Raw genomic sequence first — 22702 nt, forward strand, 5'->3', positions numbered from 1 at the left:
CCCCAGACACTACTAAACAACTTGTACACTCCCTCATCTCATGCCTGGACTACTGCTACTCCCTTCTCACTGGCCTACCCAAACAAATGCTATCCCCACTCCAGTCTATCCTGAACTCAGCGGCTAGACTCATCCACCTCACCAACCGCTCCACATCTGCCACCCCCCTCTGCCAATCCTTTCACTGGCTCCCGATTACCCAACGCATTAAATTCAAATTACTAACTCTGACATACAAAGCCATTCACAATGCTGCCCCAAACTACCTAACTGACCTGATACCCAAATACTACCCTACCCTTTGCTCCTCACAGGACCTCCTACTCTCCAGCTCCCTGGTCTCCTCCCACGCCCAACTGCAGGACTTCCCCCATCCTCTGGAACTCCCTACCCCAATCCATCAGATTGTCACCTACCCTCCTCACCTTCAGGTGCACCCTAAAAACCCGTCTCTTCAGGGAAGCCTACCCCACCCTCACCTAACAACCGATCTCCTCCACTCCATCCCCCACAGCCACTTCCTCCTGTACCACTATCCCCTCCCTCCTAGATTGTAAGCTCGAAAGAGCAGGGCCCTCGAACCCCTCGTGTATTGTACTGTATTGTCTCATGGTCTGTCCCCCTCGCTAATGTACAGCGCTGAGCACACCCTTCGGCGCTATATAAATACTGTATAATAATAATCTCGCTTCCAGTTTTGGCAATAGGACAGGATGTGAAGGGAAATCTCCCCAATGGGACACAGATGGCAAAAAAAAAAAAATGAAAAAAAAGGGGATACAACTCTCCCTTAGACCATCCAAAATGGGGGGGGGGGGGGGGGGGAATACAACCACACATTTTGCCGATCGTTCATGCCAAGATAAAATATTTAGGCCATAGTTACGGAGTTACTATCTTGCTGTTATGCCGATTCCATGACTTTCATGCTCATTCACAGACCCAGAACAAATATGTACACCAGATGATCGGATGTCTATGGCTGCACACTTTTCACATCTTAACCTTCCCATACAATAAGAGGATGAAGATGACTAAAGCCCTATTTCTGATATGGATTCTGCCATGATTCCCTTGAGTGCTCGATGCATGGACCACTCAGGATGGATCAGACCTGGACTAGCTGCTTAAAATCCTCAGCTGTAACCAGCTGCATACAGCACATGATGATCCTTCCCGGGTATAATTAGATTGTAAACTACCTTTTCATTACTAGAGAGCTACCATCAGGAATGATGTAGCAGGATACATATGCACTTTTAAGATTCGGCCCTTTCAGGATTTTTGCACTTCATTGTTGACAAGATATCAACATGCAATGTTCACTCTGTAGCGCCCACAATAAAAATGTAAAATCTTCCAAGGGGGGACAAATGTTAAGTAACTGAGAAGCAGTTCCCCTCACTTCCTATTGTGAATCTGGGACAAGTGAAGCTATCAAAAACACACAAGCTTTCGTACGCTGATGGCTTTAATTATACTTTAAGGCTTTATGCAACCTATGATCCTTTGGATGCGTTTTCTTACAGGAGAAAACAAACCACACACCCCCCCTTCACTCGGTAAAAAATTTTTTTTTCACAAGCGCTCGTGTGTTTGGTGTTAATGCATCCTATTGGACAGAATATGAATTTATCTTGTCAATTAGAAGGCATACATAAACATACATTTATGCAGGTTTTCTGCCCAAATGTGCCACTGAACGTGCAAGTGATTTTGTTGCTCTAAACACTTGTGTGCATGAACACAGGCTAGCATGGAGGGGTGTTCAGAGGCAGAAGAGAGGCAAAAGAAAGAAAAAACAAAAACCACATACTTAATCATACACCTGTAAAACATGTTTTTGAGCTACAATGCGCATGAGGCCTTAGGCTATTCTCCATAATAGACATAAAAACACTACCACCAACCTTGTCCAGGCAGCAGCTTTAAAGCACAGCCATGACGACAGATTTTAAAGTCTACAATGGATAAACAAAGCCTACACTCCCGTTAAAATGTCAGGTTTTGGTGATGTAAAAAAATTAGACGAAGAAATAACTTCAGAACTTTTTCCACCTTTAATGTGACCTATAAACTGTACAACTCAATTGAAAAACAAAATCTTGGGGTTGCATAAGTGTGCACACCCTCTTATAACTGGGGATGTAGCTGTGTTCTGAATTGAGCAATCACATTTAAAACGTTAAATAGGAGTCAGTACATACCTGCCATCATTTAAAGTGCCTCTGATTAACCCAAAATAAAGTTCAGCTGTTCTAGTAGGTCTTTCCAGACATTTCCTTAGTCACATGCTATAGCAAAAGCCATGGTCTACAGAGAGCTTCTAAAGCATCAGAGGGATCTCATTGTTAAAAGAGTATCAGTCAGAGAAGGGTACAAAAGAATTTCCAAGGCATTATATATACCATGGAACACAGTGAAGAATCAAGTGGAGAAAATATGGTGCAACAGTGACATTAAGAACTGGATGTCCCTCCAAAATTGATGAAGACGAGAAGAAAAAAAAACTAGTCTGTGAGGCTGCCAAGAGGCCTACAGCAATATTAAAAGGAGTCTGGCTGTGTGGTACATGTGACAACAATCTCCCATATTCTTCAAATGTCTGGGCTATGGGGATGAGTGGCAAGCCTTTTCTTACGAAGAAAAACATCCAAGCCCGGCTAAATTTTGCAAAAACACATCTGAAGTCTCCCAAAAGCATGTGGGAAAATGTGTTATGGCCAAAAGGTTCAACCTTGGTTTCATCAGACCAGAATTCCAAAAGATATGCTTGGCGCAAAAAACACTGCACATCACCAAAAGAACACCATACCCACAGTGAAGCATGGTCGTGGCAGCATCATGCTTTTGGGCTGTTTTCTTTCAGCTGGAACTGGGGCCTTATTCAAGGTAGAGGGAATTATGAACAGTTCCAAACACCAGTCAACATTCAGGCTTCCCCTAGAAAGCTGAAGAAGATGGACTTCATCTTTCAGCATGACAACGACCCAAAGCATACATCCAAATCAACAAAGGAATGGCTTCACCAGAAGATTAAAGTTTTGTAATGGCTCAGCCAGAGCCCAAAACTGAATCCAATCAAAAATCTGGCGGGTGATCTGAAGAGGGCTCTGCACAGGAGATGCCCCCACAATCTGACAGATTTGGAGTGTTTTTGCAAGAAAGAGTGAGCAAATGTCCAGATGTGCCAATTTGATAGACTCATACCCAAAAAGACTGAGTGCTGTAATAAAATCACAAGGTGCTTCAACAAAGTATTAGTTTGAGAGTGTGCACACTTATGCAACCATATTTTAGTTTTTTTATTTTTACTTCCCTCCACCTAAAAGATTTCAGTTGTTTGTTCAACTGAGTTGTACAGTTTATAGGTTACATTAAAAGGTGGAAAAAGTTATGAAATTATTTATCTGTCTTTTACATCAACAGAAACCTGACATTTTAACAGGGGTGTGTAGACTTTATATCCACGATGTTAAACCATAAAAAGGTTTATTTTGGTGGTGTAACAGCGTTAGGATCAAATGGTTTATGGTTTGTTCCCTCTTGGGATTTCCTGATCTCTTCCCATCCCAATGACCATGAAATACAGGTGTTAGGGAGGGATGAGATCTCTTTACTAGGGACAGAAGTTCCACCCTTCCCACAAATAGTTTGGCAGGAATCCATAAACACAAATGTCTAATGATCTGAAAGTCAAATTAAATAAATAGTACAACAATTAAAAATGCATCTTTCCATGTGTCCATCTTTTTTTCTTCAACATTACCATGCATACTCACTGCTTGTGTTTTGCTTTGAACTCTGACTGCCTCTGCTTCCTTTCTTCATTCTTCTTTGCAAAATATTCTTCCCTAACAGAAAGTGATGGGACATTATACGAATCAAAACTAAAGTTAAAAAGATAAGCACATTACCCAATACTTTTATTAAAAAACCATATCAGAAAAGCAGGTGTAATCACAGACTACAACAAGCTAATTACGTTTTTAGACGCTTACTTGGATAATACGATCATATCACAGTCTTTAAATTTAAGGTCTGTATTCTCTAAGAATTTCTTGGCAGTATCTTCTGTCTCAAATACAACAAAGATTGAACCCTGTATTGGGAAAGGAGACCAAGATAAATACACAGATACCCTTTTAGCTACAGTATTCTGAAACATAATAAATAATCCAAACCTTGAATGCCTTATCAAGTGCTCGCCTCATCTGGATGTTCTCAATGGGACACTTTTTTTCCAACCATTCCTTTATTTCATCCAAGGATGTGTCCAGCTGAAACCCTTTCTGTGAAAGTAAACATTTTCTTTAGCAATGCATGATCATCGCTGCACATTGTAGATTCCACTGGGCAGCGCCATGTAACCAGATTACAATCTACGAGTCACACCAAGCCTTACCAGCCAAAGAAGACATGCTGAGTCTTTGTTCAACTACAACTGGAGGTGAACCATAAAATTTTAAAAATAAGAAACCTGAATGTCTGACCTGTGCTGTGGAGCAGCATATGGTAATCTATTGCTGAAATAAAACACATCAGCATCTCTAAAAGGTCATTATGAAAGATTTTAAAAGCCAAGTTCACCTTCTGTAAAAAAACAAAAAAAAATTTTACAGGTGAAAAAATAACCAAAATTAAATATATTTTTAAAACTCAATCTCTTAAACTGAGCCCATAATATTTCCTCCAGCCCATGCCCCCTCCCATGAGGTCTCCATCCAGATCAATAATACAACCATCAGTCTCTCCCCTCATGCCAGGGTGCTAGATGTAATCCTGGACTCAGACATGTCCTTTCAGCCCCAAATCCAATCACTGTCCAAATCTTGTAGACTTCACCTCCGTAACATCTCCAAAATACGCCCCTTTTTAACCATTAAACAATAAGTTCACCTTTTTGACAAAAAAATGCACTTTTTTGCAGGTAAAAACAAAATGTGCATTTATTATTTTTGTCTGCAGGAGTCTGGAAAGCATTGCACAAGCGATCAGTAGATCACTGATGCCATGCAGGTCTCCTACAGATCTGTCAGAATGTCTGCTTGTCGTACGGGATGTACAAGCAAGCAGATATTCTGACAGGACGCTTCAATGAACTTCCACAGTGCTGTGGTAGTTCATAGAAAACTACAAGCAGACAGGTGCTAAGGCTGCTGGGACTTGTAGGCACCCATTCACAGAACTCCGAATGAACGCGACTGTGAATGGAGCCCTGTTTTCAAATCTGACAGATAATACAGGGAAACTTCTCCCCATACTGTTAGAGGGAGGGGAGGTGGGGGGTTCTGTGGTCGCAGCTGCAGCTATGGGAACATGTTACATGTTCCACCCATTTTTAGGGTGGAACATGTAACATGTTCCCAAAGGTCAACTTATCCTTTAAGCAACTTATTCACTCCCTTGTTATGTCTTGCCTTGACTTTTGCAACTCCCTCCTCACTGGCCTACCTCATCGCAGGCTACCGCCCTCTGCAGTCTATCATGATGCTGCTGCCAGACTCATCCACCTCACCAACTGTTCCATGTCCGCCACCGCTCTCTGCCAATCCTTCCACTGGTTCCCATTGCCCAATGAATAAAATTCAAAACATTAACATATAAAACCACTTACAGCTCTGTAAACAAAATTATCTCCAGGCATGCTTTTTTCAGTTATTCTGTGAGTGGCTGTCTGCATTTAAAAGGTGTTATTTGTACTGAACCATTGGAGTTTTTACTTTACTCTTTCATGGCCATGGTTTCTGGGAGAGAGGCGCAAGGAGGATTGTGGATATACTGATATTGGCATACTTTATTTGGAGTTTCTCAAAGCGATATATGCCAACCATGAGAGGCAGGCATGAAAATTTGGTACGTGTACACCCGAAAGGGTAACACCTTCTTGAACACGTGGCGATTCCGGTTTTGGGAAACAAATAGAAGATTATCACGTTGGAATGAATTTATGGACTCTCATTAATCACATTACTTTATTAACAGCGCCACTGAATCACTTAGGGTTCATTTGTTTATCTGAGGGTTAGTGCCAATGTACAGGTTTATACTTTCTTCCACTTTCTATAATATAAGGTGTAAAATGCCAAGATGGTGTTGAATTTAGAGACAATTGGAAACTCTCTCTTCCAACAATAGAAATGTTATGCTTGTTTTTATAAGATTATGGATCCTGTCTACTTACAATGTAAACCGATCTATTCTTGATTAAATTTTTGTATTCTTCTGTGACTTCTGGCAAAGGTTTGTTAGGGGATCTTCTAATTCTGGATTTTTCCTCATCAATTTCCAGCAGGCCTGTCTTGGATTTTTTAAGTGCTCCCACAATGATTCCAAAGTCTTTGGTCAGTTTGTTTAACCTAGAAGGATATTAAGAAAATGAGACGTTCCATACTAAAATTTGCACCAACCCAGACAGCACCAGATAATTACCTGTTAAACTTGATCATAATTTCCAGTGGCACCCACCCATCATCAAAAGAAATCTGTTCCTTTAGGAATTTGTCTCGTGGAAGGTTATGGTCACCAAAGTAGTACTGAAAAGAGAAACAAGTTAGGTGTTCAGGTACAGGTATGTACTGTATCAAAATCAAAGCCTTAATCCTCTACCCTGCAAGATATCAAGATATACAGTGAAGGAAATAAGTATTTGATCCGTCATCATTCAGCAGGATTTCTGGCTACCAGGTGTCTTTCATACAGGTAATAAGCTGAGATTAGAAGCAGTCTCTTAAAGAGAGTGCTGCAAATGTCATGTTACCTGTATAAAAGACACCTGTCCACAGGAGCAATCAAATCAGATTCCAAACTCTCCACCATGGCAAAGACCATGGATGTTGGGGACAAGATTGTAGACCTACACAAGGCTGGACTGGGCTACAAAACTATCGCCAAGCAGTTTGGTGAGAATGTGACAACAGTTGGTGCAATCATTCACAAATGAAAAACACAAAACAACTGTCAGCCTCCCTAGGTCTGGTGCACCATAAAAGATCTCACCTCGTGGAGTGTCAATCATCATGAGAACAGTGAGGAATCATCCCAGAATTACACTTGAAGATCTGGTCAATGATCTCCAGGCAGCTGGGACCACAGTCAGCAAGAAAACAATTGGTAACACTACACCGACAAGGATTGAAATCCTGCAGTGCCCGCAAGGTCCATCTGCTCTAGAAAGCACATGTCCATGCCTGCCTGAAGTTTGCCACTGAAAATCTGAATGATGCAGAGGACGACTGGTTGAAAGTGCTGTGGTCAGATGAGACCAAAATTGAGCTCCTTGGCATCAACTCAACTCACCGTGTTTGGAGGAGGAGGAGGAATGCTGCCTATGACCCCAAGAAAACCATCCCAACTGTCAAACATGGTGGTGGAAACATTCTGCTTTGGGGGTGTTTTTCTGCCAAGGGGACAGGACAACTGCACCACATCAAAGGGATGATGGACGGGGCAATGTACCTCAGCCAGGGCATTGAAAATGGGTTGTGGATGGGTTTTCTAGCATGACAATGACCCAAAACACACGGCCAAGGCAACAAAGGAGTGGCTCAAGAAGAAGCACATTAAGGTCCTGGAGTGGCCTAGCCAATCTCCAGACCTTAATCCGATTGAAAATCTGTGGAGGGAGCTGAAAGTTCGAGTTGCCAAACGTCAGCCACCAAACCTTAATGACTTGGAGAGGATCTGCCAAGAGGAGTGGGCCAAAATCCCTCCTGAGATGTGTGCAAACCTCGTGGCCAACTACAGGAACGTCTGACCTCTGTGACTGCCAACAAGGGATCTGCCACCAAGTACCAAGTCATGTTTTGTGAAGGGGATCAAATACTTATTTCCCTCATGAACATGCAAATCAGTGCATCATTTGTTAGACATGCATTTCTTTTGAATTTTTTGTTGCCATTCTGTTTCTCAGTGTTACAAAACACCTACCATTCGATTTGATTTTTAGAATAATCATTTCTTTGTGAGTGGGAAAACATTCAAAATCAGCAGGGGATCAAATACTTATTTCCTTCACTGTACTTAGCTTTCCCTTACCTATGTTCAGTCCTGGAAACTAAAAAAAAAATACCCAGTGCTACTGAGTACAGAGGAGCATGCAATTCACCCATGTGACAGAGGGAATCAGCACTGTGTGAACCACAACTCTGGTGACTTGGAATGTTTAGTCCCAAGCTGTTGAATAGTGCATGGCAGGGGGTGGGGGCCAAAGGAAGGCGAATTATAGATAGATAGATAGATAGAGAGAGAGAAATAAAAGTTAACACCCCCCCCCCCCATTCCCCTTTCATCCTCCCCTGATCGCCATCCAAAAGACATTTTAACTTGCCTGAAGCCATGATCACATCACACTGCCAGCCCAAGTCTTCTCTTCTGTTCACTTTCTATAAGGGTCCTTCAGGTGTCCACATCAGATTATGAAGGCATGGACACTTTCTATTGGGTGCCCGTTGGAGGGGGGTGAGGAGAGAAGAGGACGACCTCCTCCCAGAGACTGCAGGAGGCCAGGATCTCCAGGCTCCTTCACAGCAGTCCCCACACCATAACCAGAGGCAGTAAGGGAACTTGCCTGAAGACTGGGTGAGCATATCTACCTTCACCAGGTAAGGGATGGGGTGGAAAAGCACTAGGAAGAACTATAGGGGTAGGTAGGATTAAAGTTTTCCGCCCAGAGTAGGGCCTTCAAGTGAATGCACAAAGGGATACAAAGATAACAATCAATCCTCACATCAGTATAAAGGTTCCCTTTGCTTTTAACCACTTCAATACCGGGCACCTTTACCCCCTTCCTGCCCAGGTAAATTTTCAGGTTTCAGCACTCACACTTTGAATGACAATTGCGCAGTCATGCAACACTGTACCCAAACTAAATTTTTATCATTTTGTTCACACAACTAGAGCTTTCTTTTGGTGGTATTTAATCACCATTGGGGTTTTTATTTTTGCTAAATAACAAAAGACTGAAAATTAAAAAAAAAAAAAACCTGCGTTTTTCTTTGTTCGGTTATAAAAGTTTGCAAATAAATAACGATTCTCCATAAATTTAGGCCAAGATGTATTCTGCTACATTTATTTGGTGAAAATAACCCAAATCAGTATTTATTATTTAGTCTGTAGGAAAGTTATAGAGTTCACAAATTATGGGATATAACTGAAAATTGATCAATCCTGAAGTACTGACAGCCAATCTAATTTCTTGAGGCCCAAAAATGTCAGAACAGTACAGATATCCCCCAAATGACCCCTTTTTGCAAAGTAGACAGTCCGACGTACTTCATAAGAGGTTTTTTGAAGTTGTACATTTTTTGTCAATTTTTCAGACAATGAATTAAAAAATGTTCACAATTTTTCTTACATACTGTCACCAGTGCAGTACAGCATTGTCATAACTGGCATGGTGGTGATCAGGGACACTGACTGGTGACAGTATGAAAAAAGATGATTTTCTTTAAAAAACAATTTTCGTACTGTCACCAGTGTCCCTGATCACCGCCACGCCAGTTATGATGCTGCTGTACTGCACCGATGACAGTATTACTTTTTTTCATATTACACTATGGCCAAAGTAGTATAATGTTACTTATGTAACTTTTTTTTTTTTTTACACACAATTTGATTGCTTATAGCAAAGAATTTCTTTGCTATAAGCATTTAACTGAATGAAAATCGATTTATGTAGGTTTTTTTTGTTGCGATTAGCTGTGATTGGCCACAGCTAATCACATGACACAGATGGGCTGTGATTGGCCCAGCCTGTGCATGTGGTCACTGTGACCATTCACAGCTAGACACTTGTATAAATTGGATGGCATGAAAGGAAGCCATCCATTGTTTACAACTGTCATGTGACCTACTGTGATTGGTCACAGCAGGTAACATGGTACTGGCAACGGGGCCAGTACACAGATCTGTCATAGGCCGTGTCTGAGGTACACAGCTGGTGACAGATCTCGCCACAGCGCAGCAGGCACGCGCAAGGCGCGATCTGGGGAAGGCATCATAAAGCCCTCCCGGAGGGATGAGAGGCTCGCCTGCCGTCATTTTACTATAGGCTGGGCGGGAAGTAGTTAAGATTCATATTATAAAAAAGCAAACTGGTTTTGCGATCATTGGTGCCATCACGCCACCTCCCCCCTCCTCTCAAAATGCACAGCAAATGGCAGGGCATTACAAAAACATCCCGCCCCCATGTTATACTGCATTTGTTCAATACCCAGCCAATAGAAATGAATAACTGTACCAGACAACTATTCATTCCTACAGGGACTGAAAGACACAGGTGACCAAAACAGTGCAGGATAGAGCACAAAGCTCTGGTTCACAACGGTGCGACTTGTCATGTGATGACAGCATGACAAAGCTGCACCGTATTTGTGCCTATGAAACTGTTCAAATCTGTGTGACTGCGACTTTTCAGTGCGGTACTGATTTTTGAAAAAAAAATGTAAAAGATTTTTTTTTAAAAGCCATTTTTGGCGCTTTCATGTGCACCTTGCGAAGACATCTGTGCATGAAGTCACATGAAATCGCACTGACCAGCAGCTTTGAAATCGCTCTACTTCAAGCGCAGAAGTGTGATTTCAAAGCCACATTCAGTGTGAACCAGGGCTTAAATAAACTGTCTGCATCTGAGATCTATATACCAAGTCTCCTCCAGAAAACACTATGCTTACTAGCAAATGTTTGTTTTCAAGATACAGTTCTAAAAGCTTATTTTATTAGACAGTAAACTTACCTCAATCTGCTGACAGATCTTTGTGTCCAGATCAGACACTTGTTCTTTATCACCATTTTCAGCCATTTCAAATCCTAAAAACAATGTGAAAACCAGACCCGTGTAAATCACCCGGCATTACAACACCGTTACATAAACAGTCATCAATGCACAAGCTTGAGGTTTGTATAGTTTGGTTATCTGCTCCCTGGCAGTTGTTATAGGAGACTGAATCAGTCATTGTGATGACAGAGGAAAAGTACAAACAGTGTCATGTCATGCAGATTAATTTCAGTATAATAGACAGACCACAAAAGTACTAGGACACAAGCCATCATATTAGCACAGAGACCCAGTCATCCCAGAAGGGCCATACCAGAGATTTGAACATATATGTATATTAACGTTAGATGGAGTGGAAACTAAAGGGATCCCATATCAGGCTTTTACAAAGCTTTATTTTAAATGTAATAAATTCTGTAAACTGTTTATTGCTGGCTGCATTGGGGACTACTTGTCACTGCTGCAAGAACACAACCTGTTTGAGGTAATCCACGCGTTTCATCGGGCGTATTCTATTTACCTGAGCCACTTGCCCGCCTGAGGATTTACCCCCCTTCCTGACCAGGCCATTTTTTGTGTTATGGAGCTGCGTTTCTTTAACCACTTGCCTACCGGGCACTTATACCCCCTTCTTTACCAGGCCAATTTTCAGCTTTCAGCGCTGTCACACTTTGACAATTGCGCGGTCATGCAAGATTGTACCCATATGAAATTTTTATCATTTTTTTTCTCACAAATAGAGCTTTCTTTTGGTGGCATTTAATCGCCGCTGGGTGATTTACTTTTTGCGCTATAAAAAAAAATATTTGAGAAAAAAAAAAAAAAAAAGTTTGTTTCTATTATAAAATTTTTCAAACAGGTAATTTTTCTCCTTCACTGATGTGCGTTGATGAGGCAGCTCTGATGGGCACTGATAGGCGGCACTAAGGAGGTGTCACGGATAGGCAGCACTGATAAGCAACACTGATGATGGGTACTGATAGACAGCACTGATAGGTGGCACTGACTGACACAACCACTGGGCACTGACTGGTGCCACTGACTGGCAGCACTGGTGGGCGGCACTGATGGGCACAGGTGGGTGGCACTGGTGGGCACAGGTGTGCAACACAGGTGGGTGCACTGCTGGGCACAGGTGGATGCACTGTTGGGCACAGGTGGGCGGAGCTAGTGGGTGCACTGCTGGGCGGAGTTAGTGGGCACACTGCTGGGCACAGGTGGGCGGAACTTGTCGGTGGCACTGCTGGGCACCGATCATCGGGGCACTGATCATCAGTGCCCTGATTATCGGTGCCGATCCCTGCTCTAACAACTGCCGGTTCTTGGCAGTACTTTCCTCACGATCTGACAGCATGAGTAAAGTGCAGCCGAGAACCGGCAATTGCATTTCCCGGTGATCAGCGTGTCACTGGACACAGCTGGTCACGTGGTAAAAGGCCACTGACTGACATCCCCAGTGACACCAATACAGTGATAAGTGCTAAAAGAAAAAAAAAAAAAAACTACACTGTACTAATGGCACTGGGCAGGAGGGGGTTAACATGAGGGGCAATCAAAGTGTTAACTGTGTGCAGGGAGTGTTTTACTAGGGGGCAGTGTGTGTTCTACACTGAAACCACACTGCTTTGTATGGCCATCCAAAGCAGTGTGCCCAAGCTGACAGGGAGGAGAACGGTAAAAACAGTTCTTCCCGTTGCAGATCGGTAATCACAGGACGCCAGCAAGTAGTCACCAGCCGGGACCCAGTGATTGACAGCCACAACACCAGCATCACGCATATATGCAGCCTCTGGGCAGGTGAGCCTTAATGCCAAGGGGCCACATATGTGGGTACCAAAAGGAAAACAGACCTGTATCGAGAGGGTGCGCTCCCGGTAGAGTTAACTTTGGCTAACGAAAGGCTCCCGAACGCCACTTGCATCCTACGGACACAGCTGATCATGGGGTATGGCAAAAGGCCAATCACAGCGGCCTTTTACCACGTGATCAGCTGTGTCCAATGACACACTGATCACCGGGAAATGCAATTGCCAGTTATCGGCTGCACTTTCCTCACGCTGTCACAGTGTGAGGAATGTACTGCCGAGAACCAGCAGTTGTCAGAGGGGGTGATCAGCACAAATAATCAGGGCACTGATGATCGGTGCCCATCAGTGCCACCCACCAGTGACACCTTGATTTTTTTTTTGTTTATAGCGCAAAAAATAAAACACCCAGCGGCGAGTAAATACCATCAAAAGAAAGCTCTATTTGTGTGAAACAAATTATAAAAATTTCATATGGGTACAATGTTGCATGACCGTGTAATTGTCATTCAAAATGTGGCAGCACTGAAAGCTGTACTTGGCCTGGACAGGAAGGAGGCATAAGTGCCTGGTAGGCACGTGGTTAAAGGACACATGACACCTAGCAAGAGCACAATGGCAGCAAATCCATCCACTGCTATATGTGATCCTACTCCGGAGACTCTGAAACGTTAGGACCGCAGTATACCTGGTCGTGGGCACTGTGGCTTACACATAGATTTGCAAATATCTCTGTGCTCATACAGGCAGATATACTGACAGGAAGAATCAAACTACCACAGAGCTCACAGCAACATGCTAGTTCACTGAGAACTGCAAGCCGACAGCCACAAAGGATGTTGGGACTTGTAGTTTATTCATTCACAGAACCCTGAATGAATGACACGGCCATGTGGGTGGAGCCTCGCAAGCCGTTCTCTTCAAAGTGACAGATAGTACGGGGAACTTCTCCCTACACTGCTGTCACAGGGAGAGAGGACCACGGGCAGAGGCTGCAGCAGTGGGGACAGGTTACACTCATTTTTAAAATGGATCATGTAACATGTTCCCAAAGGTGAACTTATCCTACAAGCCATCCACTGCTATATGTGCTGCTGCTCCTCCTCCTCACACACACTCATGTTCTCTTCTACTGTCCTCTGCACATACACTCATGTCCTCCTCCTCCGTGCCCGCACACTCCCCGCGCCCTCCTCCTCCGTGCCCGCACGCACTCTCCTCGTGTCCTCCACCTTTGTACGCACACTCTCCTCGTGTCCTCCTCCGTACACACACAGTCCTCCTCCGTACACACACAGTCCTCATTGTACAGATACAAAGGAGTCGGGCATGTGCTGCAAACACACCGGCCTCCTCCTCCCTCCGCACACATGGATCCCGGACAGACCACGTGTACGGAGAGCGCCGTCTAGAACAGCCCAGACTCTGGCCGGTAGTCACACGTGGGGCGGTAGGACGCTCTCCGCACTATACCGCCCCCGATGCACACACATTGGCCTCACCTGAATACGCCGTTCTCCGCACACAACCACTCGGCCCCGGCCGTTGTATGACGCGCAGATTTAAAGGCCGTGCCGGCTCAGTACCGCCCCCTCCCGGCATGCAGCAGCCGCACACTGGCCGGGTGTGACGGGTAGGGGTCACGTGGTCTTCCAGTGAGCCGTGTTCATGGTGTCGGTGCTGAGATCACTTCCGCCTCTCGTGCCATAGTTATCACAACAAGAACCTCATATTCATGTTACATCGGACCAGGCTGGATCAATGTGTTCCTAGAAAACGGCCTACACACCTCTATATACCAAGGGTACAACAAATAGGCCCAGGCGTACTACACTGAGCTGCACTGCCAGAGGCGACACACTGCCGTGCCAGGATTCCTCTACAGACCTTGATGTAAAGGGGGACTCTGATGTAAGGTGGTCTCTGGTCACCAGAACCCAACCTTACAGTCCACATAGTTCTCCTTTACAGCAGAGTTCCCCTTTACATCACAGTCCACAGAGTTCCACTTTATATCACAGTCCACAGAGTTCCCCTTTATATCACAGTCCACAGAGTTCCACTTTATATCACAGTCCACAGAGTTCCCCTTTATATCACAGTCCACAGAGTTCCCCTTTATATCACAGTCCACAGAGTTCCCCTTTAAATCACAGTCCACAGAGTTCCCCTTTACATCACAGTCCACATAGTTCCCCTTTATATTACAGTCTACAGAATTCCCATTCACATCAGAGTTCCCCTTTACATCACAGTCCACAGAATTCCCCTTTACATCATAGTCCACAGAGTTCCACTTTATATCACAGTCCACAGAGTTCCACTTTATATCACAGTCCACAGAGTTCCCCTTTATATCACATTCCACAGAGTTCCCCTTTAAATCATAGTCCACAGAGTTCCACTTTATATCACAATCCACAGAGTTCCCCTTTACATCACAGTCCACATAATTCCCCTTTATATTACAGTCTACAGAATTCCCATTCACATCAGAGTTCCCCTTTACATCACAGTCCACAGAGTTCCCCTTTATATTACAGTCTACGGCTGCGGCTGAAAATCACCGGATCCCGAATGATTACTTGCCGGCGCCCGGAGATTGCCAAGCATCTCCGATGGGGAGAATTGTTTGTAAACAAGACAGTTCTCCCTGTCAGCTCGTGCACACTGCTTTGGATGGCTGTGCACAGCACAACCACACAAAGCAGTGTACTTAAAGTGAAGCACGTGGACACAGCACATAGTAAAACAGCACTCAGTTAACCCTTTGATCGCCCCTCATGTTAACCCCTTCCTCCCCAGTGCCATTAGTACAGTGTCAGTGCTTTTTTTTTAGCACTGATCACTGTATTGGTGTCACTGTGAATGTCAGTGACACCAAGTCAGTTCCCCAGAGTGTCAGATTGCCCGCCGCAATCCCGCAGTTCTGCTATAAGATCACCGCCATTACTAGTAAAAAAATAAAAAAATCCCAGTATATATACCGCCATTTGTAGACGCTATAACTTTCACGGAAACCAATTACTTTACACATATTGGGATTTCTTTTAGCAAAGACTGTAGCAGAATACATTTTGGCCTAAATTTATTTCGAAGTTTTTTCTCTGGACATGCTTAACCACTTGCCTACCGGGCACTTATACCCCCTTATTTACCAGGCCAATTTTCAGCTTTCAGCGCTGCCGCACTTTGACAATTGCGCGGTCATGCAACATTGTACCCATATGAAATTTTGATCATTTTTTTCTCACAAATAGTGCTTTCTTTTGGTGGTATTTAATCGCCACTGGGCACTTTACTTTTTGCGCTATAAATAAAAAAAGTTTCTTTGTTTCTATTATAAAATTTTTCAAACAGGTATTTTTTCTCCTTCACTGATGTGCGTTGATGAGGCGGCACTGATGGGCACTGATAGGCGGCACTGATGGGCACTGATAGGCAGCACTAAAGGGCACTGATAGGCAGTACTAATGAGGTGGCACGGATAGGCGGCACTGATAGACAGCACTAATGAGGTGTCACAGATAGGCGGCACTAATATGCAGCACTGATAGGCGGCACTGATGATGTGTACTGATAGACGGCACTGACTGGCATCACTGCTGGGCACTGACTGGCGGCACTGACTGGCACAACCCCTGGGCACTGACTGGTGGCACTGACTGGCAGCACTGCTGGGCTGCACTGGTGGGTGGCACTGGTGGGCAGCACTGGTGGGTGGGCACAGGTGGGTGGCACTGCTGGGCACAGGTAGGTGGCACTTCTGGGCACAGGTGTGTGACACTGCAGAGTGGCACAGGTGGGTGCACTGCTGGGCACAGGTGGGTGATCTGCTGGGCACAGGTGGGCGGAGCTAGTGGGCGCACTGCTGGGCACAGGTGGGCGGAACTTGCGGGTGGCACTGCTGGGCACCGATCATCAGGGCACTGATCATCAGTGCCCTGATGATCGGTGCCGATCCCCGCTCTGACAACTGCCGGTTCTCGGCAGTACTTTCCTCACGATCTGACAGCGTGAGGAAAGTGCAGCCGAGAACCGGCACTTGCATTTCCCTCTGATCAGCGTGTCATTGGACACCGCTGATCATGTGGTAAAAGGCCGCTGTGATTGGCCTTTTACCACATCACGTGATCAGCTGTGTCCGTAGGACACAGCGATCACGGAGATCGCCGGGTGCGCGCCCCCTGGGGCGCGCAGGAGAGCGCGTTCTGGGAGGACGTCATATGACGTCCACTCAGAACTGGCCGGCCGCAGTGCAGCCGTCATTCGGCTATCTGCGGTCGGCAGCTAGTTAATAGCAAAAAGTAAAAAATGTTGTTTCTGAGAATTTTTTAATCTTTTTTTTCTTTATAGCACAAAAAATAAAAAACACACAGGCAATCAAATACCACTGAAAGAAAGCTCAATTCCTGGGGAAAAAAGGACTTAAATTTAATTTGGGTGCAGTGTCGCATGACCGTGCAATTGTCAGTTAAAGTAATGCAGCACCATAACGCAAAAAATGGCCTGGTCAGGAAGGGGGGTAAATCCTCTGGAGGGCAAGTGGTTAATAGCAAAAAGTCAAAAATATTGTTTTTTTTTATCTCAAAATTGGTGGTCTTTTTTTGTTTATAGCGCAAAAAAATTAAAAAAGCATAGGCGATCATATACCACCGAAAGAAAGCTCAATTCCTGGGGAAAAAAGGACGTAAATTTAATTTGGGTGCAGCATTGCATGACTGCAAAATTGTCAGTTAAAGTAACGCAGCGCCGTATTGCAAAAATGGCCTGGTCAGGAAGGGGGGTAAATCCTCTGGAGGGCAAGTGGTTAAAGGAGAATATTTATAATGAAGAAGTATAAGGCCTCGTTACTTGGGCACTGAGGACCCTACATCATGAATGGGCCACTTGTCAGCCCATTCAAGTCTATGAGGATGCAGCGGATGTGTTCAGGGCTGCTCACCTGCACCCACACACCTGTCACAGCCGCTGCCTGCATGAACCACCTGCCAGCTAGGGATGCATAAACAGAACCCATTCATGGTGTACAGGCCTTAGCGCCTTCATGAACATGACCTGAACCCTGCCATACACTGCTTGATTCCTGATGAAATTCTAGCAGTGGGTGCCCCATCAACAAAAGTTGATTGAAACTACAACTGCCTCTTACAGTGGACATTTTCTTGTTTTTCTGGCCCTAACCTGGTTTAGAATATTGAGACAATATCTAGATATCTTTATATGATGACTTTTTGTACTGAGGATGGGAAAAAGTGTGTGTTCACCCTGTGAATTCCAGCAGCAATAAGTTGCATATTCCTGCTCGTGGGATGACAGATGTGTGCAAAATGTTGCAGCTGCTCAGCCTCTACAATGAAATGACAGGCTGATGTTGGCTGTTGCACATATTTGTGACTGTTCTCCCAGCCAGTGATTGCCTGAGGTTGAAGACAGATGACTGTGGCTGGGTCCGGCCACCATCACTGCAGCCACCATCAGCCTGTCATTGCATTGTATAGGCTTTGTGACTGTGGCTCTGTACACACATCCACAGATTCTTGCAGGTTTGTCCTGCAATGGCATAGGGCAGCCCATTCACTTGAATGCAGCAAAAAACAGGAGAGAAGTGCAATCCATTACCAGGGGAGGACTGACAACTCATGGGGCCCCCGGGCAATAGGGGATCACGGGGCCCCTGTTGTCACGATCGCGGCGTTAGACCCCAGACCTTCTCACCCAAACTCGTGACCGAAGGACTAGCCGATCTAAAACTGCGATGTGACGTGCGTAACAATGCCACACCCAGCTGCACCCTGCACAACGATTTTCCGGCTATCGGGCCACAATCAATGCACCGGCAGCCTGAGCGATTATTACTTGGTCAGGTTAATTACGCAATTAACCCTTCACACTGCCACCACCTCCTTTTTATACAGAGAAAGAGGAAACTCGGCAATATCAGCTATAACACTATAATGATTGAAATAATCGTCTGCATAACACAGTCATAACACAGGCCTGTTATACAGAGTGTTAAACAAACAGTAGCGTCTCTTTAGAGGTAGGAATTCGTAAAAGTTACCAGGGGCATCTCATGGGGCCCCCTACTGACCCCGGGCCCTCGGGCAGTGCCCGAGTTTCCAAATGGTCAGTCCGCCCCTGTCCATTACACAATTAACCTTTATTTTGAAAAAAAAAGAAAAAGCCATTACACTTACATGTCATATGGACAAGATACAGTGTATTATATGAGTCACCAGAAGCCAGTCTCAGTGGAGAAAAGGAATCCCAAAGCTGGAGAAATAGAGCAGTATGCTGGTGCATGGCCACTGATAAGGCAGTACAGCCGGCCCTTCTGTACCGGGCCTGGGCCCCCCACTAGTTTAAATAGGGGGGCCCAGGCACCTGCTGAGCAGGAGGGCCAGTTGTACTGCCTTTTTGCTGACACTTGTGACTTTTGAGGAATCCTGCAGCTGCTGGGGAAACACGGGGGATTGTTTCAGGATGGAGAACATGGGGCTGGTACGTATGTCATATTTACTGGTCCCTTCCTTTTCTGAATAACCACAGTGAGAGATCAGTACCAATAACCCTCCCCCCAACAGGGCAGTTAAAAAAAATATAATATATAAATGCTTTAAAAAAAAATGCTAAAAAATTAGGAGGCTTAGGCCGGCCATACATGAGTCAAAATGCGACTGATTTTTTGTCCAAAAATTGGACCTAAGAATAATCGGCTGATATTCGCTCTCAGTGGGTCAATGGCACCGGCCGATTTTCGTGGTTCCTCCCCTTTTTGGTGATTGGGCATGTTGGAAAATTCGTGAAAAACAACCAATTTTCGACTCAATGATGGTCAAATCGTACGATAATTTTTCCAAAAAGAATATGCGCATGAGCCGTGACCTGGAAGGAACAGAAGTTTCGCGTGTTATATGGCGTGAACTTTATGACTTGGTTGGCCGATTTTCTAAATCATTGACTGCACCATTGGATTACCAAGCACACAACGTTTTAGAAAAATCGCTCGGAATTCAAACCATGTATGGCCTGCATTACAGCCTCCTCACCGTCTGCTTTAACCCGGCACCAGGGCAATGAAACCACATTGCAGATGTGGCATTATAGTACAAAAAACTGTTTTAAAATTTTTGGGGGGGCTCTGTCAGGTAGGTTGTACAGGGCCCAGTGATTTCTAACAGCAGCCCTGTGCTGGTATGTGCAGCTAAAATGAATGGTGCTAATCCCCCAATATCTACAACACGGAGGCTGTAAATTCACAAATGATAAAAAATTATTTAAAATAAATACCAACCGAACAAATAATGAGTAAAATTTTATCTCAATGTACATTTAACAATATTGATCTAATGTGACTATATAAGTTAATATATGTAACCTAACATAATATAATGTTTTAAAATTGCTATAAAAACAGATAATATTTATGAAATAAATATGCAGTTCAAAAACAAGAAACTTGTTGTTAATTCAGTACCAATGTTTATATATATAAATACACACACACGCATGCACGTCCATACGTATGATCAAATGTGCCACAATGAAAGTTATATATATATAATGATACATCGGTAAGCAGAATTCATGTTAATAATAATAGATGCCTGGGCGTGAGCAATAAAGATGATACACGCATATGTACACGCACATGAAGAACATTTTAACTCTCAATAACTGTTACTGTCCAAAATGGAGATTGTAAATGAATGATACATGAACTAATTAACACAAGCTATACACTCACCGGCCTCTTTATTAGGTACACCTGTTCAATTGCCTGGTAAACACAAATTGCTAATCAGCCAATCACATGGCAGCAACTCAATGCATTTAGGCATGTAGACGTGGTGAAGATGACTTGCTGAAGTTCAAACCGAGCATCAGAATGGGAAAGAAAGAGGATTTAAGTGACTTTGAACGTGGCATGCTTGTTGGTGCCAGACGGGCTGCTCTGAGTATTTCAAAAACTGCTCATCTACTGGGATTTTCACACACAACCATCTCTAGGGTTTACAGAGAATGGTCCGAAAAAGAGGAAATATCCAGTGAGCGGCAGTTGTGTGGAGGAAAATGCCTTGTTGATGTCAGAGGAGAATGGGCAGACTGGTTCAAAAAGATAGAAAGCTAACAGTAACTCAAATAACCACTGAACAGACAACACGTCAAACCTTAAAGCAGATGGGCTACAGCAGCAGAAGACCACACCGGGTGCCACTACTGTCAGTTAAGAACAGGAAACAGAGGATACAATTCACACAGGATCACTAAAATTGGACAATAGAAGATTGGAAAAACGTTGCCTGGTCTGATGAGTCTCAATTTCAGTTGTGACATTCAGATGGTGGGTTCAGAATTGTGCGTAAACAACATGAAAGCATGGATCCATCCTGCCTTGCATCAACAGTTCATGGATGTGCAGCCGACAAATCGACAGCAACTGCTATCATGTCAATATGGACCAAAATCTCTGAGGAATGTTTCCAACACCTTGTTGAATCTATGCCATGAAGAATTAAGGCAGTTCTGAATGCAAAAGGGGGTCCAACCCGGTACTAGTAAGGTGTACCTAATAAAGTGGATGGTGATTGTATATGAACATATACTGTGTATACACTATATTGGGATGCCTGCTTTACTTGCACTAGCTGTGAGAATAAAAATATCACATGCACTCAGTAACACCATTCATTTTATTCTAAAAATGCTGAAAGTTCATTTATAGAGTTCCATTTATACTTTATTAGGTTAATATGCTTTATTCTTTCAATATATATATATATATAACAAAAAAGTTTATAATGTAGATCTCAGCTATAGTACTATGTATAGATACCTGGGATAAACGTACTAAAATAGATAGGAATTCCTGACAATTTAGCTGAAAATACGACAAGGAAACATATGTGGCTAAAATGTAACCAATTGTAAATAAACAACCCAGAACTCACATGAGCTACAATGTTGCTATTACACTAAACTAGTGGCAGGAACAATATATAAACATAGTAGATGACGGTAAGCAACATAATCGGTCACACCGCTGCAATTTGTGTGCAATTTCAGGTGCGATTTCTGAAGATTTTATTGCTATTTGTGAAGATTTTCAACAATTTCTTGCAATTTGCAGCGTGATTTCCATTATATTCTATGTATGTGAAATTGCAACAAAGCAGTGCAAGAACTACCTTAGAAATCGCGCTGCAGCAAATTGCAAATGTTAAGACACTGACATGCACATTCATTAGATGCGATTTCAGGTGCAATTTCAATTCCAAAAAATTTGCACCTGAAATCACACCGGTTTGACCAGGCACTTAGGCTAGGTTCACACTGCAGTGGATGGCTGCAGGTGCAGGAATCGCAGCTGTTCCCACACCCCCAACCACCCGCAGCCAAAACGCGCTGCTCTGTAGAGATGCCAGGGGCTGCCATTCATTCATCCATTCAACCCACTCGCATCTGCAGGTGTGAGAATCCCAGAATAATTCCCATGATGCAAAAGCAACATGCGATTTTCCTGCGACTGCACTTTGAAAATGGTGCAGGCACCTTTTTTCTTGAGAAAACATCAGGCACAGCAGTCTGTTCAAATGAATAGGCTGTGGGCTGCAAACCAGCTCAAGTGTAAACCCAGCCTAACCTACCAATGTGACACACAGAGAGTGAACAAACATACTGGTTACAGGGAGAGAGAGGAATACTGATGGTAACAGGAGGAAATCACACCAGCGTACCGCTGTATGGTTCCAGCTTTTGGAGTCCTTCTCTCTGCTGAAACCTGCTGCTGCTGAGTCATAAGACGCTGTATCTTGTCCACATGACATGGAATGTCTCCTATTTCTATTTCAAAATAAAGGTTAACTGTGCAATGGATTGCGCTTCTCTTCTGTTTTTTGTTGTGTTCCAGTGTTCCTCTCCTCTAAGAGGTTTTGGAAGCTGCTGTCTTTTAATCATTTTGCCCAGATTGGATCAGTCACATCAATGGACAGATAAAGATTGTCTCAATGTCTGCTCAATGCCTGTGTGGCAGTGGTTCTATTCAGGATGTATTGGTTCTGCGCAGTTTCTTGATCAAAGTTTTCTTTGCTTTTTGTCATTCACTTGAATGGGCTGC

General features: G+C 43.9%; 2 protein-coding genes across 3 annotated transcripts in view; one reads left to right on the forward strand and one right to left on the reverse strand.

Annotated features, from left to right (window-relative positions):
• METTL5 (methyltransferase 5, N6-adenosine) overlaps window positions 1–6231 on the forward strand; it is a 25608-nt gene extending 19377 nt beyond the window's left edge. For both annotated transcript variants that reach the window (XM_089651869.1, XM_089651868.1), the window contains one exon: window positions 941–6231. In XM_089651869.1, coding sequence (XP_089507995.1) covers window positions 941–1069 — 129 coding nt within the window. In that variant the 3' untranslated portion in view covers window positions 1070–6231. The remainder of the gene's footprint in view (window positions 1–940) is intronic.
• SSB (small RNA binding exonuclease protection factor La) overlaps window positions 1–14225 on the reverse strand; it is a 20234-nt gene extending 6009 nt beyond the window's left edge. Inside the window, exons 1-7 of the mRNA XM_089651867.1 lie at window positions 14085–14225; window positions 10736–10809; window positions 6433–6536; window positions 6185–6359; window positions 4185–4292; window positions 4002–4102; window positions 3783–3854 (exon numbers count right to left, since the gene is read on the reverse strand). Coding sequence (XP_089507993.1) covers window positions 3783–3854; window positions 4002–4102; window positions 4185–4292; window positions 6185–6359; window positions 6433–6536; window positions 10736–10809; window positions 14085–14184 — 734 coding nt within the window. The 5' untranslated portion in view covers window positions 14185–14225. The remainder of the gene's footprint in view (window positions 1–3782; window positions 3855–4001; window positions 4103–4184; window positions 4293–6184; window positions 6360–6432; window positions 6537–10735; window positions 10810–14084) is intronic.
• Between the last annotated feature and the right edge of the window lie 8477 nt (window positions 14226–22702).

The sequence above is a fragment of the Staurois parvus genome, unplaced genomic scaffold (assembly GCF_062004578.1).
Source record: "Staurois parvus isolate SC_StPar_1 unplaced genomic scaffold, SC_StPar_1.0 ptg000665l, whole genome shotgun sequence".
Classification (NCBI taxonomy): Eukaryota; Metazoa; Chordata; class Amphibia; order Anura; family Ranidae; genus Staurois; species Staurois parvus.